Source organism: Crotalus tigris, unplaced genomic scaffold, assembly GCF_016545835.1.
Source record: "Crotalus tigris isolate CLP2741 ecotype Arizona unplaced genomic scaffold, ASM1654583v1 scf7180000017691.523996, whole genome shotgun sequence".
Taxonomy (NCBI): Eukaryota; Metazoa; Chordata; class Lepidosauria; order Squamata; family Viperidae; genus Crotalus; species Crotalus tigris.
Window position 1 is genome coordinate 88,247 of NW_024096570.1, and position 25,979 is coordinate 114,225.

The window sequence follows — 25,979 nt, forward strand, 5'->3', positions numbered from 1 at the left end:
CCCAGTTTGGGTAATGAAACGTCTGCAAGAAAACAAGCGAGCTCGGAGAGCACCAAGGATCCCTCAAACTTCTGACTGACCCCAAGGCGCTCTTAAGAATCCATCTTCTCCCCAGGCTGCCTAACAACAAACTGGGCGGCTCCTGGCTGGGCAGGGCGAGCGCCGAGCCTGGCTGGTTGTTGGCCCTGGGCCAGCCCGCAGCGCAAAGCAAGAGCCCGGCTGGCAGGGCTGAAGCCGAGGCGGAGGCCGGCCTTCACCTCCCGGCTCTGCCTCTTCTAAGGAAAGGGAAGAGCCGCGGCCAGGAACGCTCGTTGCATGGAGCCTCTCCGGCGCCGCAGACGGGCTTCTTCTGCCATCTCCATGCCGACGCGGGAGCAAATCTTGGGAGAGGGGGAAAAAAATCCCATATCCCTCCCGACCCGTATTTCTGCCAGGTCCGCCCGGAGGATCGTCTGAATGAACCCTAGCGGCGTTCCCCCGCTTTCTGATGAGGCCTCTCGACCGCCCGCAGCTTTGCCGAACCCGGGTCCGACTCGCTTGGGTGACTTTGTGCCTGGCCGCCGAGTGGGCTCTGCAAAGTGAGTGCCTCGCGCGCCTCTCCCTTCAAGGCTGGGTTGAGGGGGCGGGGGAGAAAAAACACCCTTCATAGTCGTAAGTCGAGGACATAGTCTGTTCCTCCTCTCCCCCCCCCCGTCGCCCCGACGCGCCTTTTTACCTGGACGCTGAACAGGTGTCGTTTCGCTCGCGCAGAGGAGGCAGCGAAGGGAAAGTGGCGCCTGTTGCATTTCTGCCTGACGCGTCCTCACAACCCTGGTGGGAGAAAAGCTATTGCCAACCAGATGGGGTTGTTTTGTTTTGGGGGTTTTTTTGGGGGGGGGGAACAAGGTGTCAGCGGCCGTTTTGTTTCCCCAAGTCCTTCTCCCTCCCAGCTGCTCAGTTATTGGCATTTAAAACAACAAAGATGATCAGGGGACTGGAGGCTAAAACATATAAGGAACGGTTGTTGGAATTGAGTATCCCTAGTTTAATGAAGATAGTGTTCTAATATCTCAGGGGCTGCCACAAAGAAGAGGGAGTCAAGCTATTCTGCAAAGCACCTGGGGGCAGGACAAGAAGCAACGGATGGAAATTAATGACTGCCATTTTTGCCTAATGACCCCCTCAAAAAGATTGTAAAATCAAATCAGTCATATGATTGACCCATTTTATGACTGTCACAATTTGCAACCTTGATGGGCAGGCTCCATTAGAGTCGTAAGTCAAGAACTATCTATAATCACAGATCATCATCTGCTAATTGGACTTTATTTTTACCCCCTTTCCTATTTTTTTTTATTTTATGTTTGATTTTATTTGGTTTTGTAGTTTTATTGATTTGTGAGGCCATCCATCACTAATTTTCAACATGCAAGCAGTTCTTAAAGACTGTGGCAATGAGTGGGTGAGAATGCAAATTTCTCTCAGTTATATTCTTGCTTCACCTTTTTTCTAATTTCTTCTTCCTCCCCCCCTTTTTTGTGATAAGACATCAGGGTTTTTTGGACTGGGCAGTGTGCTACACTGAATAGGACAGGATTAGGGAACCTTGGCTCTTTTATAACTTGTGGACTTCAATTCCCAGAATTCCTGAGTCAGCATGGCTGGTTTGGGAATTCTGGGTATTGAAGTCCACAACTCATAAAAGAGTCAAGATTCCCTACCCTGGAACAGGGCATATGTTTTATATGTGACACTTCAATTTGGCATGGAAAGGAATACAATTCAGGGGCTCATTTTTCATTTGTTTGCTGGAGTACAATAATTCAGAAAATGTAGTATCCCATCTTGGAAGATTAGATTTCTGGCAGAAAATGGCCATTCGATATGCTGGATTCCCTTAACATGTGATTTGCTTAATGATCATCATAAAAATGGTTGTAAAATTGAGTTAGGTCACATGTTGACCTGCTCAAGGACTGCAATGGCTTGAAACTAAATTTCTGGGCTCAGTTGCAGTTGTAAGTTGAGGACTCCTTGTATCTGTTAATTGTTTTTGGTTGTCCATTCTTAGGGAAGTTGGGGCTAGCCAAAGGAATTAACAGAGATAAGCTAAGCAAACCTAAATAGCTATTTTTATGACAATAAATTTACTTGTTGCCTGGATGGAAAAGAGCAGATATAAAAAACATGCTAAAATGTAAATCTGTTTAGCAACTGCCTCGTTCAGCGACTATTCGCAATTACAACAATGATGAACTTTATGATACAATCCTCGCATTTATGGCTTTTCTGGGTCTCTTAAGCAAAGGAAAGCTGAAGCTGGGAGAGTATGTTTCAAGACATGATTAACAATTAGATTAATTTAATGTAGTTATTGATTTTCCTGGTTTTGCGCTTGAATTTTCCTTTGTAAAGCGAAGTTATAAATCTAAGTATTTTTTTATTCTTATGACCTCCTTCAAATTTGCCCTTTTCAGTCTTGTCCTTTCCTTTTTCCAAGAAAACATGGCCACTGTACCTCTGCATGAATAAATAATAAGGCAGCATTGAAAATTAATATCCCTTCTGCTAATATAAGAACTGTCTGATGTTCTTGCCTTTTGTTTCTTCATCTCCAGTCCAAATAACTGCTGCTTTTGTATTGTTTTAAGAGCAGAGCATAACTCGGGACTAATTTTCGCAGTCACTGACAGGATCAGTGGGCTGGGAAAGTAGGATTTAAGAGAGAGAGAGAAAAATCTCTCCCTTCTCAAAAAGCCATTTCTCCCTCTCTGAGGCCTTTGTCTTAACCCATGCAAAGCAAAAATGTCTTTTTCTGCACACATGCAAAACATGCAGAGCAATTGTTTCATGGAGAAAAGTGTTGCAAAGAAAGAACTGCAGGTCAATAATGACCACTCTTCCCCTTTCCCAAAGGGCAAATGTCAGACCTGCCAGCACTTAAACCTCTAATTAGAAAAGATCTTTGCCTCCATTTATTGAGATGGGGATAATTTTATTAGAAGTCAAGTGTATTGCACTAAATCAGGGATAGGCAACCTTGGCTCTTTTATGACTCGTGGACTTCAACTCCCAGAATTCCTGAGCCAGCCATGCTTAGGGAAAGGGAAAGGTTTCCATGCTGAGCCATGCTGGCTCAGGAATTCTGGGAGTTGAAGTCCACAAGTCATAAAAGAGCCAAGGTTGCCTACCCCTGCACTAACACATAGCCAGAACTGAGAATTGTGCGCCCAAATCCCTAAGTTCAACTTTTCCCTCCCTTAACTGCCTCCCATCACTGATCCCCCCATGACTAATCAGGTTCAGGCAAGATGTTTTTGGAACGGGCACATAGGTTGGTATACAGCTGCCTTCTTCTGCCAGCCAGGTGACCTTGCAGCAGCATCTTGGGGAGATACAGAACTACTTTCGCTTTCCCCCAAGCATTCCTCCTCCTACCCACCCTCCCCAAAGTTTATGACAGACTGTCACTACATGATAGGGGAAGCGCACACAAGCAAGTGTAAGGTGGCACCTGACAGCAAGTATCTCTGGGAGCATAGTTTGCAATGTAGGAAGTATACAGGTAGTCCTTACTTACAGTCGATTGCTTAATGACCAGTTGAAGTTCTGACAGGCCTACCTAGGGGGCACTTATCACCTGGATTTGAAGTTCTAATGGTCGGCCTGCCACCTCACAGTCACATGACTGCACGTCACATAATGGGCAACATTGGCTGTTTGTAGTGTCCTGTGGTCACATGATCACATTTTGCAACGTTTTTGAGAAAACCCGGCATTGACTTCTGGCTTTCAGCAAAACTGCATCCGTAACAAACCTTTGGTTCACTTAATGTTTGCAGTGCTTGCTTAAGGACATCGGATTCACTGTGGTGATGTGCTTAATGACCACTACAAAAAGGTGATAAAATTGGGGCAGTCATGCGACTCATCTGCTTTACAACTGCAACAAGTTATGACTATGATAGGCAGGCTCTATTATGGTCGTTCACTTGAGGATTACCTGTTTCTGAAAATTTGTATTTTATTTTTAATGAAGGAATACAAAAAGAATTCTGTAATGGTCTGTGAGAACTTTGAGAGAGAAGAGCCACAGCCTAGATCAGGGGTTACTACCGGGCAGTGGGCTGTTGGCCACTGGACCACATGAGTGGCTGGCCAGTGCACGGCACATCATGCCAGCACTATCGTCGCTGCAAACACAACATCCCCACTCATGCTAGCATTGTGGCACTGCAGGGGTGCTAGTGTCGCGCGAGCATTGCACAGGCACTCGTGACCCCATTTGTGTTGCATGCGCAATCACAGCCCCATTTGTGCATGCATGGCCCCATTCATGCGTGCGTGTGCTCGCATGCGTAAAGGCACTGCCATCCCTCCCTGCCCCGGGCTGCCAACCTAAAAAGGTTGGAGACCCTTGGCCAAGATAACTGTCATACAAAAGGTCTCTCAGCTTTTTGGAAAAGGAGTTTTCTAAAGAGTGAAAAGGAAGGAGCAAGAACTACTTTTAATCTTGAAATATTCTATTACTATTTTGTTTCTTTTTACGATCCTGTAATGCCTTGTATTGGAGTGGAGTTGGGGCAACTGAATGAAGCTGAGAGTTTATTGGTTGGATGCCCTTCCTGACACCTACACAGAGTTCACAGTAGATATTTTCTCTTTGTGCGCTGATAGAGAAACATTTGTCGCTACCTAGGATTGAACCCTCAACCTTCCAAGTGTGAGGTGAGCATTTAAACATCTAAGCCACCCACTGTTTGCAAGATTCTGTTACTATAACTTTACAATAAAGGTTAGGTTAGTCCCATGGTTTGTGCTTATTCTCTGGACTATTTTGAAGGGCTGACAAATTCTTTAGGTTTCTCCCTTTTTTTTTTCCTTCTGTAAAATTATGTCCGATTCTTGAAGATTGCCTGGACAAGTCCCTGAAATTTTCTTGGCAAGGTTTTTCAGAAGGGGTTTGTTATTGCCTCCTTCCTAGGGCTGGAAGAGAGTGACTGGCCCAAGTCACCCCGTTGGTTTTGTGTTCAAGGAAGAACTAAAATTCACAGTTTCCAAGTTTCTGGCCACTAAACCAAACTGGCTCTCTCCTTCCTTTAGCAAAGGAAATTATTGTTCTGATTTTCTGATAAACTAATTACAAATGTTTTTGCGTTTTTTTACACTTGGTATTGTGGTATAGTTCTGCAGTTAGAGGTGGAGATTTTCAGCCTATTTTTTGCAGAGGACACAGTACTGAACATTGCCTCCACTGTTCTTTTGATGTGCAGCCTGCAGATTCGCTGGCAGGCAAACAAGTCATTAAGGGAAAGCCTCTTTTGTCCCATGACTTAATCTAACAAATTGCTGTTCTCCAGAAATGCAGTGATTTCTAATTTAAATTCAAAACAATGAGTCAACAAGGTGGAGTGAAAAATCATGTTCTGACCTCTGGAGTTATTTGTTCACGAGGCTGAAGATGCACTACTGAAAAAAAAAAACAACCCTACATAATTGTTTTCCTTCCATAGTTATTCAATCCTGCCCTCGTTTACCAGAAGCAACAGGATCTGGTGTCAGAAATCCATCATTTAGTATGCTCACAAAAATAAATTTACTTCTCTACCCAACCTTTCATATTTAGCCTTTCCTCCAACAAATTGAAAGCAATATTAGTGAACTCATCAGCATAAAATAATCTTCTAATGGATAATTACCACGGCAGACCAGTTCTCACTCAAACTTTGGGTGTGAATCTTTTTAGCTTCAGAGTTTTCTTCTTGTTGTCACAGCAAGCCTGAATCCTTTTATTTGGTGTGTAGGCCCAATGAACCACACCCGATAGGTGGAAAGGAATACGACTTTTATTTACAAATGAAAGGTTATCCAGACTCAAGTTCCAAAATGAGCATTCCTCTATGTTAAATGGACCCCATTTTATACAATTTTGAAAAGCATTACCCTGAACCAGTGACAGAAACACACATCATTATAAAACCAATCCTCAAAAACATCATGCATACATTTCAGTAGCCGTAGCACAGGTAGCACCAGGTCACAATTCTCAGATTTGACCGAGCCAGTCCACGGTTTGAGCAACAGAGATCTGGCACTCCATTCCATTCCCATAACTTTTATACAGTACATTGAGCTCAACTTTGCAACGTGTCCCTGTAATTTTCTTAGCCATAAAACAGGTAACCCTCAATTTACAAGAATTTGGTTAATGACCATTTGAAGCTACAACGGCACTGAAAGTAATTATTTGCGACCGGTCCTTGCACTTAGGATCCCTGCAGCGTCTCCACGATCATGTGATCACCATTAGTGACTTTGCCACTGGCTTCGACTAGCACAGTCAAAGAGGAAAACCAGGTTCGCTTAACAACTGCATGCTTCACTTAGCAACTGCAGTGATTTGCTTAACAACCAGGGCAGAAAAGATTGTGCACGGCTTACTTGACCACTGCCTTCCTTAGCAATGGAAATTCTGGTCCCAACTGTGGTCATAAAATGAGGATCACTTGTATGGAAGTGCTTTACCATTGACTTCTTCTAGCTCAGTGGTTCTCAACCTGTGGGTCGGGACCCCATTTGGGGTCGAATGACCATTTCACAGGGGTTGCCAAACCACGCTGTCCGCCATTTTTTTCCCTTTTCCCTAGCTGTCCTACTCCCTCTTATTGGTGGCCACACCCACTTGGGGGTCACCACAACATGCGGAACTGTATTATGGGGTCACGGCATTAGAAAGGTTGAGAACCACTGTTCTAGCTAGAATGTTTTTTCCAACTATCTCAGTCAAGGCTGCAGCCTGGAGATTTCCTAGGCTCCCTCACCCAGTTACTAACCAGGGCCAACTCTGCTTAGTTGGGCTTTGCTTTGTCCTCTAGCTAGATTCCAAAGAACTGATTAAAGTTGTTGGGATGGTTTCCTTACTGGCAGTTTACATTGGCACCAGTCTCTCCTTCTTTGATCAAACATAGCAGGCCTTTTCTTTTAAAAAGTTGTACAATGATCTTTCTAGTGCTGGACATAGCTAGCTTTTCCTGCTTTAGCAATAGGTCCCTACTACAGCAAGAATATCAGAATTAGAATAGAGCTGGAAGGGATCTTGGAGGTCTTCTAGTCCAGCCCCCTGCTCAAGCTCATTTCAGACAAGTGACTGTCCAGACTCTTCTTAAAAACCTCGAGTGATGAAGCACCCACAATGTCTGGAGGTAAGCTATTCCACTGGTTAATTATTCTCACTGTTAGAAAGTTTCTTATTTCCAGGTTGCTTCTCTCCTTGATTAGTTTCATCTGTTATTGTCTTGCCATCCACTTAACAACCATTCATTTAGTGGCCATTCAAAGTTACAACGGCACTGAAAAAAGGGACTTGTGACTGCTTTTCACACTTACAAGAGTTGCAGCATCCCTAGGACAATGTTGTCAAATTTTGAACGCTTGGCAATAGTAGTTTATGACCGTGCGTTGTGCACAGTGCATTGTGATCAACTTTTGTGGCTTCCTGACAAGCAAAGTCAGTGGGGAAGCCAGATTCAGTTAACAACCACACTACTAACTTAACAGCCGCCATTATTCACTTAACAACTGTGGCAAGAAAGGTCATAAAATGGGGCAAAACTCACTTAACAATTAAGCTGTCTTGCTTTGTAACAGAAATGTGGGGCTCATAGATTTTGTGATTGTAAGCTGAGGACCATCTGTATTTAAAAATGGGTTTGTAGATGAAGGGATGCGAGATGGGCCCATCAGTCCAAAAAAGAAATGGGAAAAATCTAATTGGGTCGTTAAATTGGCAGGGACCATTGATGAGGTTTACTTTACAATAATGCCTCTGTTTGATTTTTCAGCTCGTGGAGGAGAAATATCCTTACTGGTCTCACAACCAAACATCAATAGTTCGGTGGCTGAGAACGTTTTGCTGTCAGTGGCCTATACTGGTGAGACAAACCCAGTAATTGAGTGGAAACACACATCAGTAGGTGGTACAACCAAAATAGCAGAATGGAAGACTGGCGTTTATGCCAATATATCCAGCGCTTACAAAGATAGAGTGAGCATTTATGAAAATGGCTCTCTGCAGCTGCTGAAGGTGGACTTTAAAGATTCCGGTTATTACTTAGTCACGGTGAGAGACGAATTGGGAATCGTCCTTTATGGCACCATCCTGTTGAATGTTTATGGTATGGAATGAAAGGACCTCATCTTTTCTCTAATGTCTGATGTCCACTTTTAGCAGAGGTAGGCCCATTGCAGATTTATGAGCTTTATTTATTTAACAGAACTTCAAGCTCCATCTATTGAAAGTAAGTTCCCAACGTGTCAGCTAGTAGGCCCAAAAGCTACAATAGATGGGAAACAGCGGCTTGATCTGATAGCCAGTGTTAGTTTATTTTTTTTAATTTATATACAGGGATTATAGATCCACTCCAGTCAAGGTGTATCTTGAGTGATACACATCTCCCTGAAGCGTCGGTGAACACAAATAGATAATATGAGTAATCCTCAACTTACAACTGGACGCTTAGTGACTGTTCAAAGTTACAACAGATCCCCCCCAGGGATACATACAATCTGGTTCCAAAGTTCTGACGGCCAGCCATGTGATTGCATGCCAAGCCCTCAGCAGCTGGCCTGCATTTATGGCTGTTTGCAGTATCTTGTGGCCACATGACCATGTTTTACAAGTTTTGCTGAAAATCGGCATTGTTTTTTAGTAATGTCGAAATCTTGTGGAAAACGAAAGGACTCTTACGAATTCCAGAGGGTTTTAGCAGAGAGATTTATTGCGCAGGTTCAGAAGCAATAGCAACAAGCAATTCTGAGGGCGGGTTCAGACTTCAGTTTTATACTTTCTTTTTCTCAGGAACAAAGGAATACACATTGAAATACACATTGTAATACATTAGGTTCGTTTCTCACGGGTATACAATGGAGAGTTTGCTACATACATTGTATCCAAGTGCAATGCACATTAGGTTAGTCACATACTGCTAACACAGCACTATTCCAGTAATTATGCAGACACATCATTATTCTAGTGATTGTTCATTATTCCACATTGAAATCATAGCAAGTTCGTGTAGTGACCTCAGTGTTTGCTTAACATCCACCACAAAAAAGGTTGTAAAATTGAGTTGGTCATGTGAATGACCCAATTTATGACCAGCACAACTTAAGATCACGAGAGGCAGGCTCCAACATGGTTATAAGCATGGAATAGAAATGGTTAGATGCACCAGGAATCAGGTATTTCAATAATAATCATAATAATAGCAACTGCTCATCCAGAAAGGCAGGGATAACAGCTCTGCTGCCAAAGCTTAGTGAGATAATGAAGGGGTGTCCACAGGATGTAGTCAAAAAAGTCAAGATGGCAGTAGTAATGCTGCAATTGAAGCCCCAACTGTTTTTTATTTCAGAACAAACCACGAAATTTCCAGGATAACAAGCCACAACCAATAATGGACAGAGCTCTTAGAAAGATACTTAATAAAGAATTTCAGAGAGTTGTAGACAGAGGTTCAGTTGTGGAGACCTTGATGCTCTCTGAGCATTTTGTGTTGTTTTCTTGCAAGTGTTTCGTTACCCATCTAGGTAACATAAATGCTGGAAGGAGTGCGGTTTGTTCTGTTTACACACTAGTGTTTTGCCCTGTCAGTGTTGGTAGGAAAGTTCTTGGTAGTTCCTTGATTAGGCTGTTGTGTACTGTTTGTTTGTCTGAGTTGGTAGTTCCTTGATTTTTTTTTCCTGTTTATCATTTACTGCTGGTTTGTCTGATATTAATCCCAGTGTTAATCTCTGCTTATTTGGATGTTGATTGCTGGTGAGGTACTTTGTTTCCTTTTTAACTTTCTAATTGTTTCTTTTGAATGGTATGTAGATGTTGTTTATCTCTATCGGCCTGTTAATGGCTGATTTGTCTGAGTGCCAGGCTTCAAGCAGTTCTGTAATGTTTTTGGATTTAGCTTTCTAGGATTCTCTGTTTCCCAGTTAAAACTGTAGTTAGGTCTGTCTTTGTGTAGTGCAATTGAGGGATTTTCATCATGTTTTCTGCGCTCTACTAGTCTTCTGCTTGTCAGTCCTTCATAGTGGCTGTTACAGTCCTCTCACGCTATACAAGTAGTCCTCGACTTACAATTCATTTAGTGACCGTTCAAAGTTACAACGGCACAGGAAAAAGTGACTTATGACTGTTTTTCACTTACAACTCTTACAACATCCCCAAGGTCATGTGATCAAAATTCAGACACCTGGCAACAATTCTCCATGTTTATGATGCTTGCAAGGTCCCAACGTCATGTGATCACCTTTTGTGACTTTCTGACAATGGGGAGGCAAAAGCCAAATTCACTTAACAAACGTGTCACTAATTTAACATCCACAGTGATTCACTTAACAACTGTGGCAGGAAAGTCGTAAAATAGGGCAACATTCACTTAATGTTTTGCTTAGCGGAAAAAAAATTGGGCTCTATTATGGTCGTAAGGACTACCTGTATTATAGATGGCTCCCTATTTTTTGCTTCTGGGATCCTGGGTCTTTTGGTTTACTTAAGAAGCTTTCAAGGGCTTTATTTGGCTTGTGAGCTACAAAAGTTGAACTGCGCTGTTGGAAACACCATTTTGATTCTTGATTAAATTTTGTGGACACCCCTGTCACTGACTTCTAAAGATCAGGAAATGTATATGTGTGGGGAGTGGGCCATTTGAATTTTCTGTTCCATCCACGAGCAGGATTTTGATCATATCATGTCCATTATTCTACATATTTTGACCTGCAGATGACCATAGGCGGGTAGAAAGAAACCAAGATAGTTCCAGGAATTTATGTCACCTACATTATAACCCTGATATTAATCCATGATTGTATCTACAAAACCTGCACATCTTGAAGTAAAGCAAACAGCATGGGTCAACATATATTGAAGCTTAGCTCTTCTCCTGTGTTTCTTCAGCTTTTCTACTTGCACAGAGAACACTTCATAATGCAATACTATGATTTTTTTAAAAAAAATATTTTTTCTTGTTCCTTTAAATTTTAGAGGGAAAATATTGTGTATGTTTGTGTCTCTGCAAGGTGCGTGTGGGGAGAGGAATGGGGAGGAGAAAGCCAGAAAGGCTGATGGAAGTCTGGAATTGCATTTCCCAGCAGCTTAAGTGAAGCTGATGTATTTGTGTGGTCAAACCTCACTGCATTATGTGTCTCCCTTCCTTAGAAATTCGCTATGAAGACTTGCATTTTGTGGTCGTCTTCTTTGTCTTTCTCACTGCTGCGTCCGCTGTTCTGATCTGCTTGATGTGGTTATGCAATAAATATGTGCACTTTCTGCAAACAGAGAGGCAGCAACTCAGAGGTAATGCTTATTTGACACCATAGACTTATTTAACAGACTGGGGAAGGAAAATCCCAAGTCTGTTCACATTTTTTACCTTTGGAGGCTGTCTTTTAAAATGTTTCTCTCTGTGTGTGTGTGTGTGTCTGTGCGTGCATGTGCAGCGTGCACATCATTGTATCAGTGTTCAGTCTGAATAAATCCTTGCAGTTTTCTTGGCAAAATTTCAGAAGCGGTTTGCCATTGTCTTCTTCTTAGGACTGAGAGTGTGCTGGTCAAGTCATTCAGTGGCTTTATGCCTAAAATAGGATTAGAACTTGTATTATTCCAATATCTAGACCAGGGGTAGGCAACCTTGGCTCTTTTATGACCCGTGGACTTCAACTCCCAGAATTCCTGAGACAGCATGGCTCAGCTTGGAAACCTCTCCCTTTCCCCTCAGCATGGCTGGATCAGGAATTCTGGGAGTTGAAGTCCACGAGTCATACAAGAGCCAAGGTTGCCTACCCCTGGTCTAGACTGGTGCCTTTAACCCTTGCATCAAAGTAGCTCTCTTAAAATATATTCATTGTTTTGTTTTCAACAAGATAAAACAAATTGAGCAGTCAATCACTAGAAAAGCGGGGGGGGGGGGGACCCTCCATTCCTTTCTTTCCTCTTTTCTTGATTTCTGAACTTCGCATCTCTTTGCTCTGAAGTTATTTAAGATTGCTGTCCTGGAAGAAACAATTTAGACCAGTGTTAACCAGTATCAGGAACTTTTAAGAATCTAGTTGGGGAATTCTGGGAGTTGAAGTCAATACATCTTAAAAGCTGCTGAAGTTGAGAAACACAAATTTAAACAAGTCCACCCTGCTCAAGGAGAAATTCAAATCCAAGCATCATAGATAGCAAATGGAGACCTCTTTCTGTTCTGGATAATTGCTCCCACTGTCAAACTGCTTACATTGTAGACATTTCTGCTTTTCGTAAACCCAGTTATGTTTAGCTTGCAGAAGACAGAATTGTGGGAAGGTATGCTAGTACAGCATTTTTTTAATTATATGGAAGCTTGCCTTGTCCTCTATTTACTTAAAAGGAAGGACCGATGGCTCAAAACCACAAGGCTAGATGTTAGGAAGAAGTTCCTGGACTACCGGAACTGTTAGCTCCCAGAATGAGCTACCACATAAAGTGATGAGATCTCCTTCGCTGGAAGCCTTGAAATAGAAGCCAGATGATCATCGGTCAGAGATGGTGAAGTGTAGTGGATCCTACATGATCTCTAAAGTCCCTCTGAACTCTGTAGTTCTATGAATTTAAATATATCATTCTGTATTCTGAATTCCCAGACGAGTTTTTCAAACTGTATTCCACAAAACCCTGGAATTCTGAGGAGAGGGATTGATTCACACAAACATAACCAATTTTTATCATTAGAGCTTTGCCTCTTGATCAAGAGTCCCATAGTTTTAACTAATAGGGTCCATGACCATGGAAAAACAAGTTGAGTCTCTTAGGCTACATGACACCTTTCTAGCATATTGAATTAACTCCAATTGCTTGCATTCATATAATACCCTGAGTCAAAAGTTGAGGCAATCACATTTTAGCCTAAATTAAAGCACAAAAACAAAGGGTTTTGTTTCCCACCTTTCTTTCTGACAGGGTCTGTTCAATGGAGAGGCCAGATTTCCCATGTGGGAAACAGCAGCTTGAAAAAGCCTCCATTTTTCCTCCTTTCTCTTTCGTATTTCTTCTCTGTAGCCTTCTCTTAACAATAGAGCAGATTAGAGATTAGCCTTCATGTACTAAATGATGATATTGAGTGGTGTATTCCACATGATTAGGTATATGTGAGATTTACGTTTTGGGCGGAGAAGTGAATTTTAATTTTTGAGTTGGCTTCCACATTTTTTTTTAAAAAATCACTTGTAAAGGCAGAAATTGAAGGCCTGATCCTAACTGGAAAAGAATAAGAGTTGGAATTAATCAATACAGATGTCAAGGCTGCTAACATCCGATGTTCTTGCTTGACAATATTGTATTATTTCTAGAGCAGGGGTTCTCAACCTTGGCAACTTTAAGACTTGTGGACTTCAACTCCCAGAATTCCTCAGCCAGCACTGGGAGTTGAAGTCCACAAGTCTTAAAGTTGCCAAGGTTGAGAACCCCTGTTCTAGAGTTAAAGGTAGATAGTGTGGGAAGGGAGGGGGAAAGAATGTACTTGGGGAATAGTTAGCCATAACAATATTTCAGTACAGTATTATCCAAGGTTAGTTGTAACCAGAGGAGATACGGGAGGGAAAGTTCACACTTCAAACTAATTGGAGAATGTTGATTGATGACTGTTAAATGAAGGAGTGAGTTATGCTTTGTTACGGGTGATTGAGGGGAGGATAGTTCAGTTTTTGGCTTCATTATGTACGCTGAAGCTATGTAGCAATAAAAGGATTCTTTAAGTGGTAAAAAATGCCTCAAAGTTCTTTGAAAAGCTTCTTCTTTCGGAACCATGACAACAGATTTGGAAAGGGGTACAATCCAGAGTACAGCCAGTCTGTCAATTCTAGTTCTCCGTTCACTAATTGTCCATGCTTCTCAAGAGGTTGGGTATATAATCAATCCAACTACTGTAGATCTTTATTTCTGACTGCTTTCTTGCTGCCTGATCCAGTCTTAATCAACTGTGTCCTTCCTTTCATTTACAGTAAGCGAAACTGAAGAGACAGAGCTTCAAACAATGGGGTCTTAGTTATACAATACTGTAACATAGACACAAATCAGTTTTCTACCTCAAGAAGGAGCAAAGCATGAAAAACACGATTGGTAAACAAAAGACCGAGCATATCCATTTTGCCAAACACTGTTTTCTGAAGCAGAAAAGGCACCAGGTCCACGAAGGTGATACACAGAAGGTTTGAGGAATGCTGTCCTTTCCACATCATAATTTATAATGGACTCATTTCAAAAAAAGACTGGAGTTCCTACAGGTCTGCCTACACGTTCACAAGACATCGAATTTTCTCTGATAACATCAAAGTGCTACGATTCAACAGAACGTGTCAGAAGAAAGGTACAAAAGCCTTGAATCCATACAACGCTTTTTTTTTAATGACCCTGTAATCCCTTACAGCAGGATGGAGTCAGGATGACTGAACGGAGCTCAAGCGTTTACCGGCCAGATGCCCTTCCCGACGCCTACCTGGAGTTTGCAGCAGACAATAACTCATTGTGCCCAGAGAGAGAAGTATCTGTTGCTATCGAGGATCAAACACAGCCTCCTGATGGTTAGGTGAGAGCTCCATCTCAAGGCCACCACACCACCCAGTAGAAGACCACATTGCTTTTAGAAAAACTGCAGTTCTTTATTAAATTATATTGAAAAACACATTATCATGGTTTTAGATCCCACCATCAAAAAGTTGCTGATGGATTTAAAAACCCAACAGATTATTATTATACGGAAATTTGTGGTATCGTTAACTTTCCAATATTTGATGAAGGCAACATTAAACATTCTATTTATTTTTGTATTTTTTTCTCATTGTTTCCTGCTACCAGGTTGTGGCAATGCCTTCAGCCAAATGGATGTTATCAATTTTTATTTCACTAGCACATGTTAGTCCTGGATGGGCTGAACAAGTTGGTAAACCTTTTACACTCATTTTTAAGTGTAAAAATGGAAAAAAAAACTTACTCCAATCTGCAAGTGATTTTTCAGTAATGTCACCATTTCTGCTCTTGAGCAAGCTGAACCAAGAATAGCTATGGCAAAATGCTATTTTGACCCAAATAAAATTCTGGATTCCTTTTGTGAATAGGATATTAGTCCATTTGTTCAAAAGATGTAACCAGGCAATTTAAACAGCTAAGACAAAACATAAATGTAAACCTGCTCCCCTTTGTACAAAGTTTCCAATAAAGTATTTAATAAAATTTGAACTTCGGTAACGTGACTAATTATTTCAAAAGCTGCCACAGTTTATTTAACTGAATATTCAGAACTTGCAGGGCTGACTGTATTCGGGATAGGCAATAAAAGATGCAATCAAATATCACTGAAGAGAAATCCATGGGGTTATCAGAAACTGATTGCTTCCTGGAATGTACGTGCTGTTCTCACACTCACTTTGCTTATGCTGGTCTCAGAATCGCCTCCTTGGATTATCCCCTAACCTAAGAGCAAGGAGTCAGTGCGGCCATGAGGAGCTCCATTTTGTATACAAAGTTACGCCCTTCCATTTTGTTCCACTGGACTTCTTTGAAAGGGCCACGCAGGTAGTTCCATTTGTTGTCTTGCAACACGTCGCTTTTAGGGAGATCTTTGCACTGGCACCGTGGGAATTGCACCATGATTTTGCTGCCACTTTCTGGACCGTTACGTACTGCACGAGAAAAGGAAACCACACTGTAACTGCTTTTAGACCAGTGGTTCTCAACCTTTCTAATGCCGCGACCCCATAATACAGTTCCCCATATTGTGGTGACCCCCAACCACTTATACATCACCGGGTGCCAGGGGCGTGGCCAAAGAAAAGGGGGGAAAATGGTGGACAGCCTTGTTTGGAGACCCCTGTGAAATGGTCATTCGACCCCAAATGGGGTCCCGACCCACAGGTTGAGAACCACTGTTTTAGACTGTTCTTTCAACCAAATCCTCTCTTAAAAGTTTTCATCTTAGAATTGTTTGCTATTGGGTTATTTTGTTTGTTTGTTTTTTTACTATTCTTTTACAAACTGTTCTGGATTCCTCTGGAAAGAACACTAAGTGTAGAAAATAATCTGCGCTATACTATAGGCAGTTCTGGACTTACAACCATTCGTTTAGCAAATGTTCAAAATTACAACAGCAATGAACAAAGTAACTTATGACCGGTGCCATACTTTCAACCATCACAGCATCCCTATTTCATGTGATCAAAATTCAGGTGCTTGGCAGATGGCATGCCTTTGTGATGGCTGCCGTGTCCTGGGGCCATGTGATCATTTGTGATCTTCCCAACTAGCTTCCAATTAAGTATAATCAATGGAGGAAGATGGATCTGCTTATAGACCGTGTGATCCACTTAACAGCTGCAGTGATTCACTGCTTGCACAGTAATTAAATCTGTAAATAAAAATTAAGACTACTGTACCTAAAAGCTTTTCTATAAACCCTACAATTACAGAATATACAGTAGTGGAATAACATTCCGTTCTATTTAAGTGATGCATAGGAAGAAGTATAATTCTCCATGAATTAAATTACCAATACCTGAAATAGCGTAATCTCCATTAGGCGATGCTATCGTTATGGCAGAGGCGTTGCCAATGCTTTCTACTGGGCCCAGCCCCACATGGTTACTGAAACTGAGCACGTGCCAACCCATAACCTTTGCCAGCTGCTGAACTGCAAGAATCTGATGTTGTGACATCTGGATTTTTTTTAAAAAAAGAAAAAAAAAGTTTCAGCTGTTTTATTTTTTTTAGCTTCTGTTACATTCTCTCAAAATACCAATCACTTATTTTATGAGCTATGCTAACATAATTCTTGGTAGTTTAGTTAACCTCTTTAACTGTTGGCATTTTAATTAATCTGCTTTACAATAATAATGGAATGAAGACTTTGCTATCTTAGTAAATCAGTTCTACTAAAAAAACCAAAAAAAAAAAAAAAAACAGGTCCATGCAAACAAGGGGGAAAAAAATCTCGTTTTTTACCTGAGAAAGAAGAAAATCTTGTAATTCTTGCTCTTGATGGGACAGTGTGATCACTCTTCCATCTCTGTGTACTACTCTGATTTGTTCAATGCCAATATTCAACTGCAGTTGAATAGACCTTTGAAAAATCACAAGATATCATTGCAAGTGTTGTACTACAGAGTGCTAAAGTCAAAACAAATTACCTTGCTCTATAATAAAGTGTTCCTTTAAGCATAATTATCTTTAAATCAAAGTGAAATTAAGTCACACATAGTCAAACACTAATACAGTGGGATAAAAATCTCCATGTGAGCAGCATTCATTTGCTAGCTAGTATTGCAAATTGTTTCTGTCTCCATAATGAAAGCACTTTGCAATACTAGCTAGCAAATGAATGCTTCTCACAAGGGAATTTTTATCCCACCGTATTAGTGTCAATGCATTATTGAGAGCCTTACTGCTATGTAAAAGGATAGAGAAATAAAGAATAATAAAAACGCAAGAGTGACCAAGGACACAGCTCAGGCATAAACGTGACGTAAAAACAAGAAATGCTAGTAGGCAAAACCCTGTTGGAATAAAACTGCTTTTCCCAAGCAGTCACTTCTGCTTTATGAGACAAGATATCCCACAATGGAGCTGCAATCGCTGCCACTTGTTATTATTAGCTGAATTTCCACAACAACAACAACAACAATAAATTTGGAAGGGACCTTGGACGTCATCAAGTCCAACCCCCTGCTCAGGAAGGAAACCCTATACCATTTCGGACAAATGGCTGTCCAGTCTCTTCTTAAAAACTTCCAGTGGTGGAGCATTTACCACTTCTGGAGGCAGGTTGTTCCACTGGTTAATTATTCTCACTGTCAGGAAGTTTCTCCTTAGTTCTAGGTTGCTTCTCTCCTTGATTAGTTTCCATCCGTTGCTTCTTGTCCTGCCTTCAGGCGCTTTGGAGAATAGCTTGACTCCCTCTTCTTTGTGGCAGCCCCTGAGATATTGGAACACTGCTATCATGTCCCCCCCTTGTCCTTCTCTTCATTAAACTAGACATACCCAATTCCAGCAACCATTCCTTATATGTTTTAGCCTCCAGTCCTCCAGTCCCCTAATCATCTTTGTTGCTCTTCTCTGTACTCTTTCTAGAGTCTCAACATCTTTTTTACACTGGCTCAGGAAGCTGTCAAATGAACTGGTCCCAATCAGAAGGATAGTCACATTTCCAGATTCCACCCCAACTGAGAAACTGTAAGAATGTCCAATACAGGTAGTCCTTGACTTACAACTCGTTGCTTAATGACGGTTCAAAGTTACGACAGATCTACCTTGGGGCTAGTTACAGCCTAGTTCCGAAGCTCTTAATAGTTGGGCCTCTTCCACAGTTATGGGGCCGAACTTGACGACATAACTGCATTTACTGCCGTTTGCAACAAGAAGATGGTCACAACTGTTTTACAATGGTTTTCCAAAACCCCCAGCGCTCACTTCTGGTTTTGGGCTAAACCACACCAATAGAGAACCATGGGCTCCCTTAATAACCGCTGTGAAAAATGTTGTAAAATCAAGACTGGTCACACGACAGATCTGTTTTACAACTGCCGCAACATACAACTGCAATGGACAGGCTCCATTAAGGCCATCGTGTCGAAGATTACCTGTAATTTTTCTGCTAAAATAAGGCAAGGCATAAATGTGGTCCCTGTTTTCACACTTACTTGCATATCTGCTCATAACCCTGGGAGGTGATGAGAACCTTGACACTCGACTCGTACACGTCACTGATGTTGGACCAGTGGGCTTGGATCTGGGGATCCTCGATTCGGCTGGCAAGACTGTCAATTGTTCGAGCGGTTCTAAAATGAAGTAAAATCCCATCATAGAGTTTTAGTTCAGAACAAGGCTGGGGAATTCAAGGCTGGGAGCTGAAGTCCACATCGCTTCAAATGGCCAAGGTTGAGAAACTCTGGTTTAGAAGCATCCTGCAAGGCCATCAAAACTGCCATTCCTTTATACTAAGTGCATTGGCTTCCTAAGTGATGCTAGGAAGTTGTACCCTTTGGATGCTAAATACTTCATGGCATTCGCTAGCTTTGGCATGTATACATAGTCCTTGACTTACAACCATTCATTTTATGACCATTTGAAATTACAACGGCATTAAAAAAAAGTGATGTATGACCATTTTTCACACCTACAGCCATGGCACCCTCCCCAGGGTCACGTGATCAAAATTTGGTCACTTGGCAACTGGCATGTATTTCTGACAGCTGCAGTGTCCTGAGGTCACGTGACCACCGTTTGTACCCTTCCAAACAAGCAGATTCAATGTTGGGGTGGGGGGAAGTACGTTTTGCTGAATGACCACGATTCACTTAACAACCACCATTTTTCAACCTTCCCAGCCAGCTTCTGACAAGCAAAATTAATGGGGAAAGGGAGTTTTGCTTAAGTGACCACCTGGTTCACTTAAGAACTGCAGAGTTTTGCTTAACAACTGTGGCAAAAAGGTCATAAAATGGGGTGAAAAGAACTGCCTTGCTGAGCAACCGAAATTTTGGATTCCATTATGGTTGTTGAGGACTACCTGTCGTCAATAAAGGAATACAAGAAATGGGCACTGATTCGACTACGTAGGAAAGAGCAGATCGCTATTAGTTGAAAGGGAACACGCCGCACGTAGATGGCTACTTACGCGCGTCTCAGAAAGATGTGCTTTGCCTGCTTTATTATCTTCTCCAGCAGCCCCTCGCTGGGCTGCAAGGAGCTGATTTCATTCTTATCAAAAGCCTGAGGTCCTGCCAGTCTCATTCTTTTGTGGCCGAAAGGCGCACTCGCCGGATGAGGCATCATGTTGCTGCTCAGGGTCTGCTTGTGAAACTGGGAGGAAAAAGACACGTTTGTGAGTTTTGTCCCATTTTACGAACTTTCTTGTCGCCATCAAAGAGCTACAGGAGCTTTCTCTGGATGACCCACAGGTTTTACTTAATGACTGCCACAATAAACGTCATAAAAATTGGGCCTAGTCAAGGGGATGCCTTGACTTACTATTGTCATGATTTACAATGGAAATTCCAGGTTCCGTTGCGGTCATAAATCAAGGACTCCCTGTATGTGCAAAATATTTCATGATATTAATCTCTAGAGTTGATCCTTAAGCAATTAAGGATAGTTGGTGTCCAGAATCTTTTGTCTAAATGGCAGTGCTCTATGTAGTTCTTTGTCCCCACATAATGGAACGTTCTGCACTGCAAATAATCCGGGCTGCTCTCAAGACCAGCAACTTTGGCTTCTCCCCAACGTTGGTTCTCTGGGCTGCTCAATTGCTCTCACTGTCCTCGGATCACCGCTGAGGACTTGAATAAACACTCAGCTATGTTGATGTTCTTCAACTCTCCATTTTAAAATCTGCCACTCTACTTCTGGGTCTCTTTTGGGATCTTCCTATGTTCATTATGCACTCGGTTGTAGTCAAGCTCTTTTTAAAGGGCCAGCTCGTAATGCCTTCCATGATGGGGTCCTTAAAGAGACAGATAGGCCTAAAGTGCAGCCACACATCCATCTTTCCACATCCAATCTCATAGCTGAGATAAACACAGGCTGCTCGTAAGTCATGCCGTGTTCAGCATCTGCAAGAGGTTCCATTTTGGGGAATGTGTTGAACACACAACATTTTTGTACTCCTAAAAGCCTCACAATGTTCAGTGAAAAAGGGAGAGCCTGAAGCCAAACTCTGCTGTAGTAAAATTCTTTACCTCTCTGATCAGTTGGTGCAGATTATGCTCCAGAACGTAAAGATGATCCTCTGGACCTTGTTTCTCAGAAGTAGATTTTTGGGATTTCTTGTCTTCTGAGGAGTGACACAAGGAAATGCAGAGCTGCAATCCTACAAAATGAAATGCAAAAATGTGTACGCGTATCTGTGAACTGCATCTTGGAGTGTCATTACATTATGGCTGTCTATAAGAAATAACTGATTTCTTAAATATTAGGGTATACATAGGTAGGTAGGTAGGTAGGTAGGTAGATAGGTAGGTAAGAAGGAAGGAAGGAAGGAAGGAAGGAAGGAAGGAAGGAAGGAAGGAAGGAAGGAAGGAAGGAAGGAAGGAAGGAAGGAAGGAAGGAAGGATCAATGGTTTGATTAAGTTCACTCCATGTCATGTATCTGAGTCATCCCTGTCTACATGGATAGAAACAGTAATGTTGAAGAGCCAGAATAATGGACATAAATTTGAACCAAATAAAATGCTTCAAATGCCTTTCAAATGGAATCCTGTCTATTCATTCAAACAAACAAGTGGATCAAATTCAGCTTTTTAATACTGTCTTAAATCTTACCTGGGAAGGGCTGGGAAATGATTTGGTTCTTCACAACAATGTGAGGGATTTGTGATTTGATTTGCACGGCTTCCCGAGAAAGCTGAGCAAATATTTCTTTACATAACAGAACGTTCTGTGCAGTCTCCAGTTTTGTTTGCCAATGCAGAGCCCCTGAATAAAAGAATCGTTATTTACAAATCAGTAAAAATAGAAAATGAACTGCTCTGTTTATGCAAACGTACATGCTTCTCTGAAATATAACAATTTACATTCTGAAACAATACCTGGCTTAGATTTCAAAATAGTTTTTTTAAACAGGTTGACTATCCCAAGGTCCCCTATATCTGGTGCTTGTTTCTGAATAGATACCTAAATGTTAAAAAAAAAACACAATGTTAGATTCTGTTTTTTTTTCCTAGGCATTTTAATCAAATCAATACATAAACAAATAATCTTGACAAACCTTAATATAGGCAGAACCTTCCAAATCACTTGGAATTTGAACAGCTAGCGGGCAGTAATCATCCGGAATCTTTTTATCCAGATCAATGTCTGTGTTTTTTATGACCTCAAATGTGCCGTGATGAGGAAAGAGAGACCCTTTATAAACGAGAGAAGTTGCAACAGTGCTTTATATTTTACATTACACAGATCTGAAATATCCAGTACATGTTTGTCCCTTTCCCTGGGTGCATTTTGTTGTTCGTCCATCGATTTTCGATGAAGACCTTGACATCTTGTGGGTTATGGGCCATCAACGATGTGTCCGTAGGTGGCTAATAAGACCGATGTTAGCACGGAATGTTCAGGCAGAACATTCCCTGTGTGCATAGACTGTAGGCATAATAGGCATGTTTTATATACATATAGTATGTTTTAGGTTTGTGTCATGTATGTGTTTCACTTTAGAGAGCAGGCAACTAAATTTCATTTTTTGATGTGTGCCATTGTGCCCAGTAAAAAAATGACAATAAAGGTTATCTTATCTTATCTTATCAAATACCACTTCAAAGAAAATTGTCTTGGATTAAAGCAACTCCATATAATCTCTAAAGGGACAAGGAGATATTAATCGAGCAAAACATACTGGTTCCTACTTTCTTCATCATTTATATTATGATAAAGCTGAATTTAAAAAAAAAAAATTTCATGGCACGCACCCACATTATCTCCATCGACAGTTACCCAATATCTATGATATGTACAGGCAGTCCTCGACTTAAAAACAGTTCATTTAGTGATCATTCAAAGTTACAGTGGCCCTGAAAAATGTGACCCATTTTTCACACTAATGACCAATGCAGGATCCCCATAGTCATGTGATCAAATTTCAGACGGTTGGCAACTGACTCATATTTATGACGGCTGCTGTTTCCCCAGGTCATGTGATCACCTTTTGTAACCGTGCGATAAGCCAAGTCATGGGGGAAGCCAGATACTTAACAATCGTGTTACTTATTTAACAACTGCAGTGATTCACTTAACAACTATGGCAAAAAAGTTTATAAAATGGGGCAAAACTCACTTAGCAACTGTTGCCCTAGAAATTTGGGGCTTAATTATGGTCAAAGTAAGTCAAGGACTAGCTGTATATATATAAATAATAACAGAGTTGGAAGGGACCTTGGAGGTCTTCTAGTCTAACCCCCTGCTCAGGCAGGAAACCCTATATGTCATTTCAGACAAATGGTTGCCAAATAATGTCCAACTGATTGTCCAAATGGTTGTTTAGTAAATAACAGTACATAAATTATGCCCTCCTGGCTTCACCTGCACTCTTGTAGCTCAAATCTCCAAGGATTTTATCTCCCACTTTCCTCAGCTTCCAATGCTGCCTCAACCTGAGCAATTCTGAGTTGAAATCTCTTTGCCGCTTATTTTCTTGGTTTTCAACAACTGATTTAGTCAACCTTTCTGCTCCTTTCAGAAGAATCTGGGCTGCTCCAGCTAAGTACTTTTTCTTGGAGATCAGCTGCAAAACCTGAGGATTCTGGAAATGAAGAAAGAACCAAAATCAATTTAAATGCACTCTTCTCTGTCAGATAAAAGACGGAAAGGATATTTCTACATTTGCTCCTGTCGTTAATGCGAATGGCTGAAGTAATCTGACCTCATTTATTTAATACAGCAATATGAAATCAGATGCCTCCAGATGTTTATGACCATCACATGCAACCACCATGGATAATGGTTGTGGCATTTATTGTTTCCAGTCAGAAAAGCACAAAAATTACCCAACCCTGATTTAGGATATATCTGGAGTGAGGATCATCGTTTATTGATATCATAATAATTATAGTAGTCGTACTATTTAAATGTATATGCTACCTGAGTCCCGATGGCTCTGGGTGACTATAGATAAAAAATATTAAAACCAGGACCCACCCCTTCAAAAAACAATAATATAGGAAATGTGACCAAAAAATGGACAGAAACCAACCCAATAAATCTACATAGGCTTTATCCACCCTTGCCAAAGCCTTGGCCAAACTCTTTACAAGCCAAGATAAGAAACTTGGAACAAATATTTGAACAGAATAAAGAGAAATTATGCCTAATACCTGCTTTTGGGAAAGTGTTTCTTGTACAACTGGGTCTAGAGTCATAAACTTTTTATCTTTGACTATGCTGAGGACGTCATAAAGCACACACATCTCTGTCAAAGCACTCCTTATGTTATTCCGTACTGAATCCCAAGGCCAGAGAGAAGGCTGAAATTTTATCAGGCCTGAAAAACATAAGCACAGGAGGAAAACAAGAGTAAACGGCTATTGGAACTTTCTTAAATCAATCCTATCACAAGTGGTCCTCGATTTACAATAGTTCATTTAGTGACCATTTGAAGTTACAACAACACTGTAAGAAGTGATTTGTGACTATTTTTCACACCACCACTGCAGCATTCCCATGGTCATGCGATCAAAATTTGGACACTTGGCAATGACATGTATTTATCACAGTTGCCGTGTCCAGGAGTCATGTGACCTTTTGTGACCTTCTGACACACAAAATCAATGAGGAAGCCAGATTCACTTAACAAACCGTGTTACTAATTTAATAACTTCAGTGATTCACTATAGCAGACATGTCAAACTCGTGACGTGGTGTGACATATCGGAGGGCAAGACAAGAAACAATAGTTGGAAACTGATCAAAGAGAGAAGCAACCTGGAATTAAGGAGAAACTTCCTGACAGTGGAGACAATTAACCAGTGGAACAGCTTACCCCCAGAAATCATGGGCGCTTCATCACTGGAGGTTTTTAAGAAGAGACTAGACAGTCACCTGTCTGAGATGGCATAGGTTCTCCTGCTTGAGCAGGGGGCTGGACTAGAAGACCTCCAAGGTCCCTTCCAGCTCTATTCTATTCACTGGAACATCTGCTTTCAAGCCAGGATGGCCTCGTTGAGAGTCTCCATGCAATGTTCTTGGGGAGTTATGGTTGGTTCCCCCCCCCAATTTCTCAGCCTTGGGATCTCCTGGTGGTCTCCCATCCAAGTATTGACCGGATTTCAACCCTGCTTAGCTTCCCTGCTGAGGGGGGCCTCTTTCCATCCCCTTCGGGAAGGCTCTCCTGCTTCTCTCCCCGCTCCCTTCACCTTCTTCTTCCTCCTCCTCCTCCCCGCCGGGCCATTCGCGACTCTCGCCGGCCGGTGCGGGCTCGTCCTCTTCGGAACCGGAGCTGCCTTGGCTGAAATCGATGCGCTGCGCCAGGCGGGCCAGGTTCTGCGACATGGACAGCGGTTGCAGATACGTCTCACTCCCGTCGAGGCCCACCTCCTGCACATGCTTCTCGCAAGCCGACTCGATGCTGATCCGCACTGCCTGAAGCCCCGACATCTTCCCCCCCCCCCTCGGCGGCTCGCAACACCCCCAACACCCACCCCGGCTGGAGCATGCGCAAGAGAAACTACAGGGGCCGCAGTGGGACAAGCAGATAACCGCGATTCCAAGGGAGCGCACCGGCGGCCTCTAGCGGTCAGCAGGAGAAGGCGGAGATGCTGGGAGTTCCGCGGGCAGGAGGCGGGCGCGAGTGTGTGCGCGCGCCTCTCGCTGGATGATACGGAATAACACACAAATAATCCTCGGTTTAACCATGGGGACGCTACAACGGTCATTAGGGTGAAAACGGTCATAAGTCCCATTTTTCAGTGCCATTGAAACTAAATGTTCATTTAGTGACCCTTTGAAGTTACAATGGCGCTGAAAAATGGGACTTATAACCATTTTTCACGCCCACCATTGTGGCATCCCCATGGTCACGTGATCAAAACTCAGATGCTTGACATCTGACTCATTTATGACCGTTGCAGTGTCCTGGGGTCATGTGATCACCTGTTCTGACTAGCAAAGACAATGGAGAAGCCAACTTTACTTAACCATGTTATTAATCTCCATCTCAATCAGAATATAGCTGGAAGGGACCGTGGAGGTCTTTTAGTCCAACACCCCCCCCCCCATTTCAGACAGGTGGCTGTCCAGTCTCTTCTTAAAAACTTCCAGCAATGGAGCATCTACAACTTCTGGAGGCAAGCTGTTCCACTGGTTAATTGTCCTCACTGTTAGGAAGTTTCTCATTATTATTATTAACTTAACTGCAGTGATTCACTTAACAGTAGCAGAAAGGTTGTAAAATGGGGGCAAAACTCACTTTACAAATACCTCATTTACTAATTTTAATATTTTTTGGTTCAATTGT

General features: G+C 41.9%; 2 protein-coding genes across 2 annotated transcripts; one reads left to right on the plus strand and one right to left on the minus strand.

Annotated features, from left to right (window-relative positions):
* Positions 1-15,429, plus strand: VSTM5 (V-set and transmembrane domain containing 5). Its single transcript, XM_039338110.1, has 4 exons — positions 1-578; positions 7,821-8,153; positions 11,189-11,326; positions 13,993-15,429. Exons 1-4 carry the CDS (start codon positions 488-490, stop codon positions 14,034-14,036), a joined length of 606 nt encoding a protein of 201 aa, XP_039194044.1. The 5' UTR covers positions 1-487; the 3' UTR covers positions 14,037-15,429.
* On the minus strand, positions 14,629-25,121 carry MED17 (mediator complex subunit 17). Its single transcript, XM_039338108.1, has 12 exons — positions 24,880-25,121; positions 23,842-24,008; positions 23,051-23,270; positions 21,744-21,880; positions 21,565-21,649; positions 21,299-21,451; positions 20,716-20,846; positions 19,656-19,840; positions 18,679-18,816; positions 16,985-17,102; positions 16,539-16,698; positions 14,629-15,669 (listed from the first exon to the last, which is right to left on the minus strand). The coding sequence occupies exons 1-12, from the start codon at positions 25,118-25,120 to the stop codon at positions 15,461-15,463; spliced, it is 1,944 nt and encodes a 647-aa protein (XP_039194042.1). The 5' UTR covers position 25,121; the 3' UTR covers positions 14,629-15,460.
* Positions 25,122-25,979: the final 858 nt, after the last annotated feature.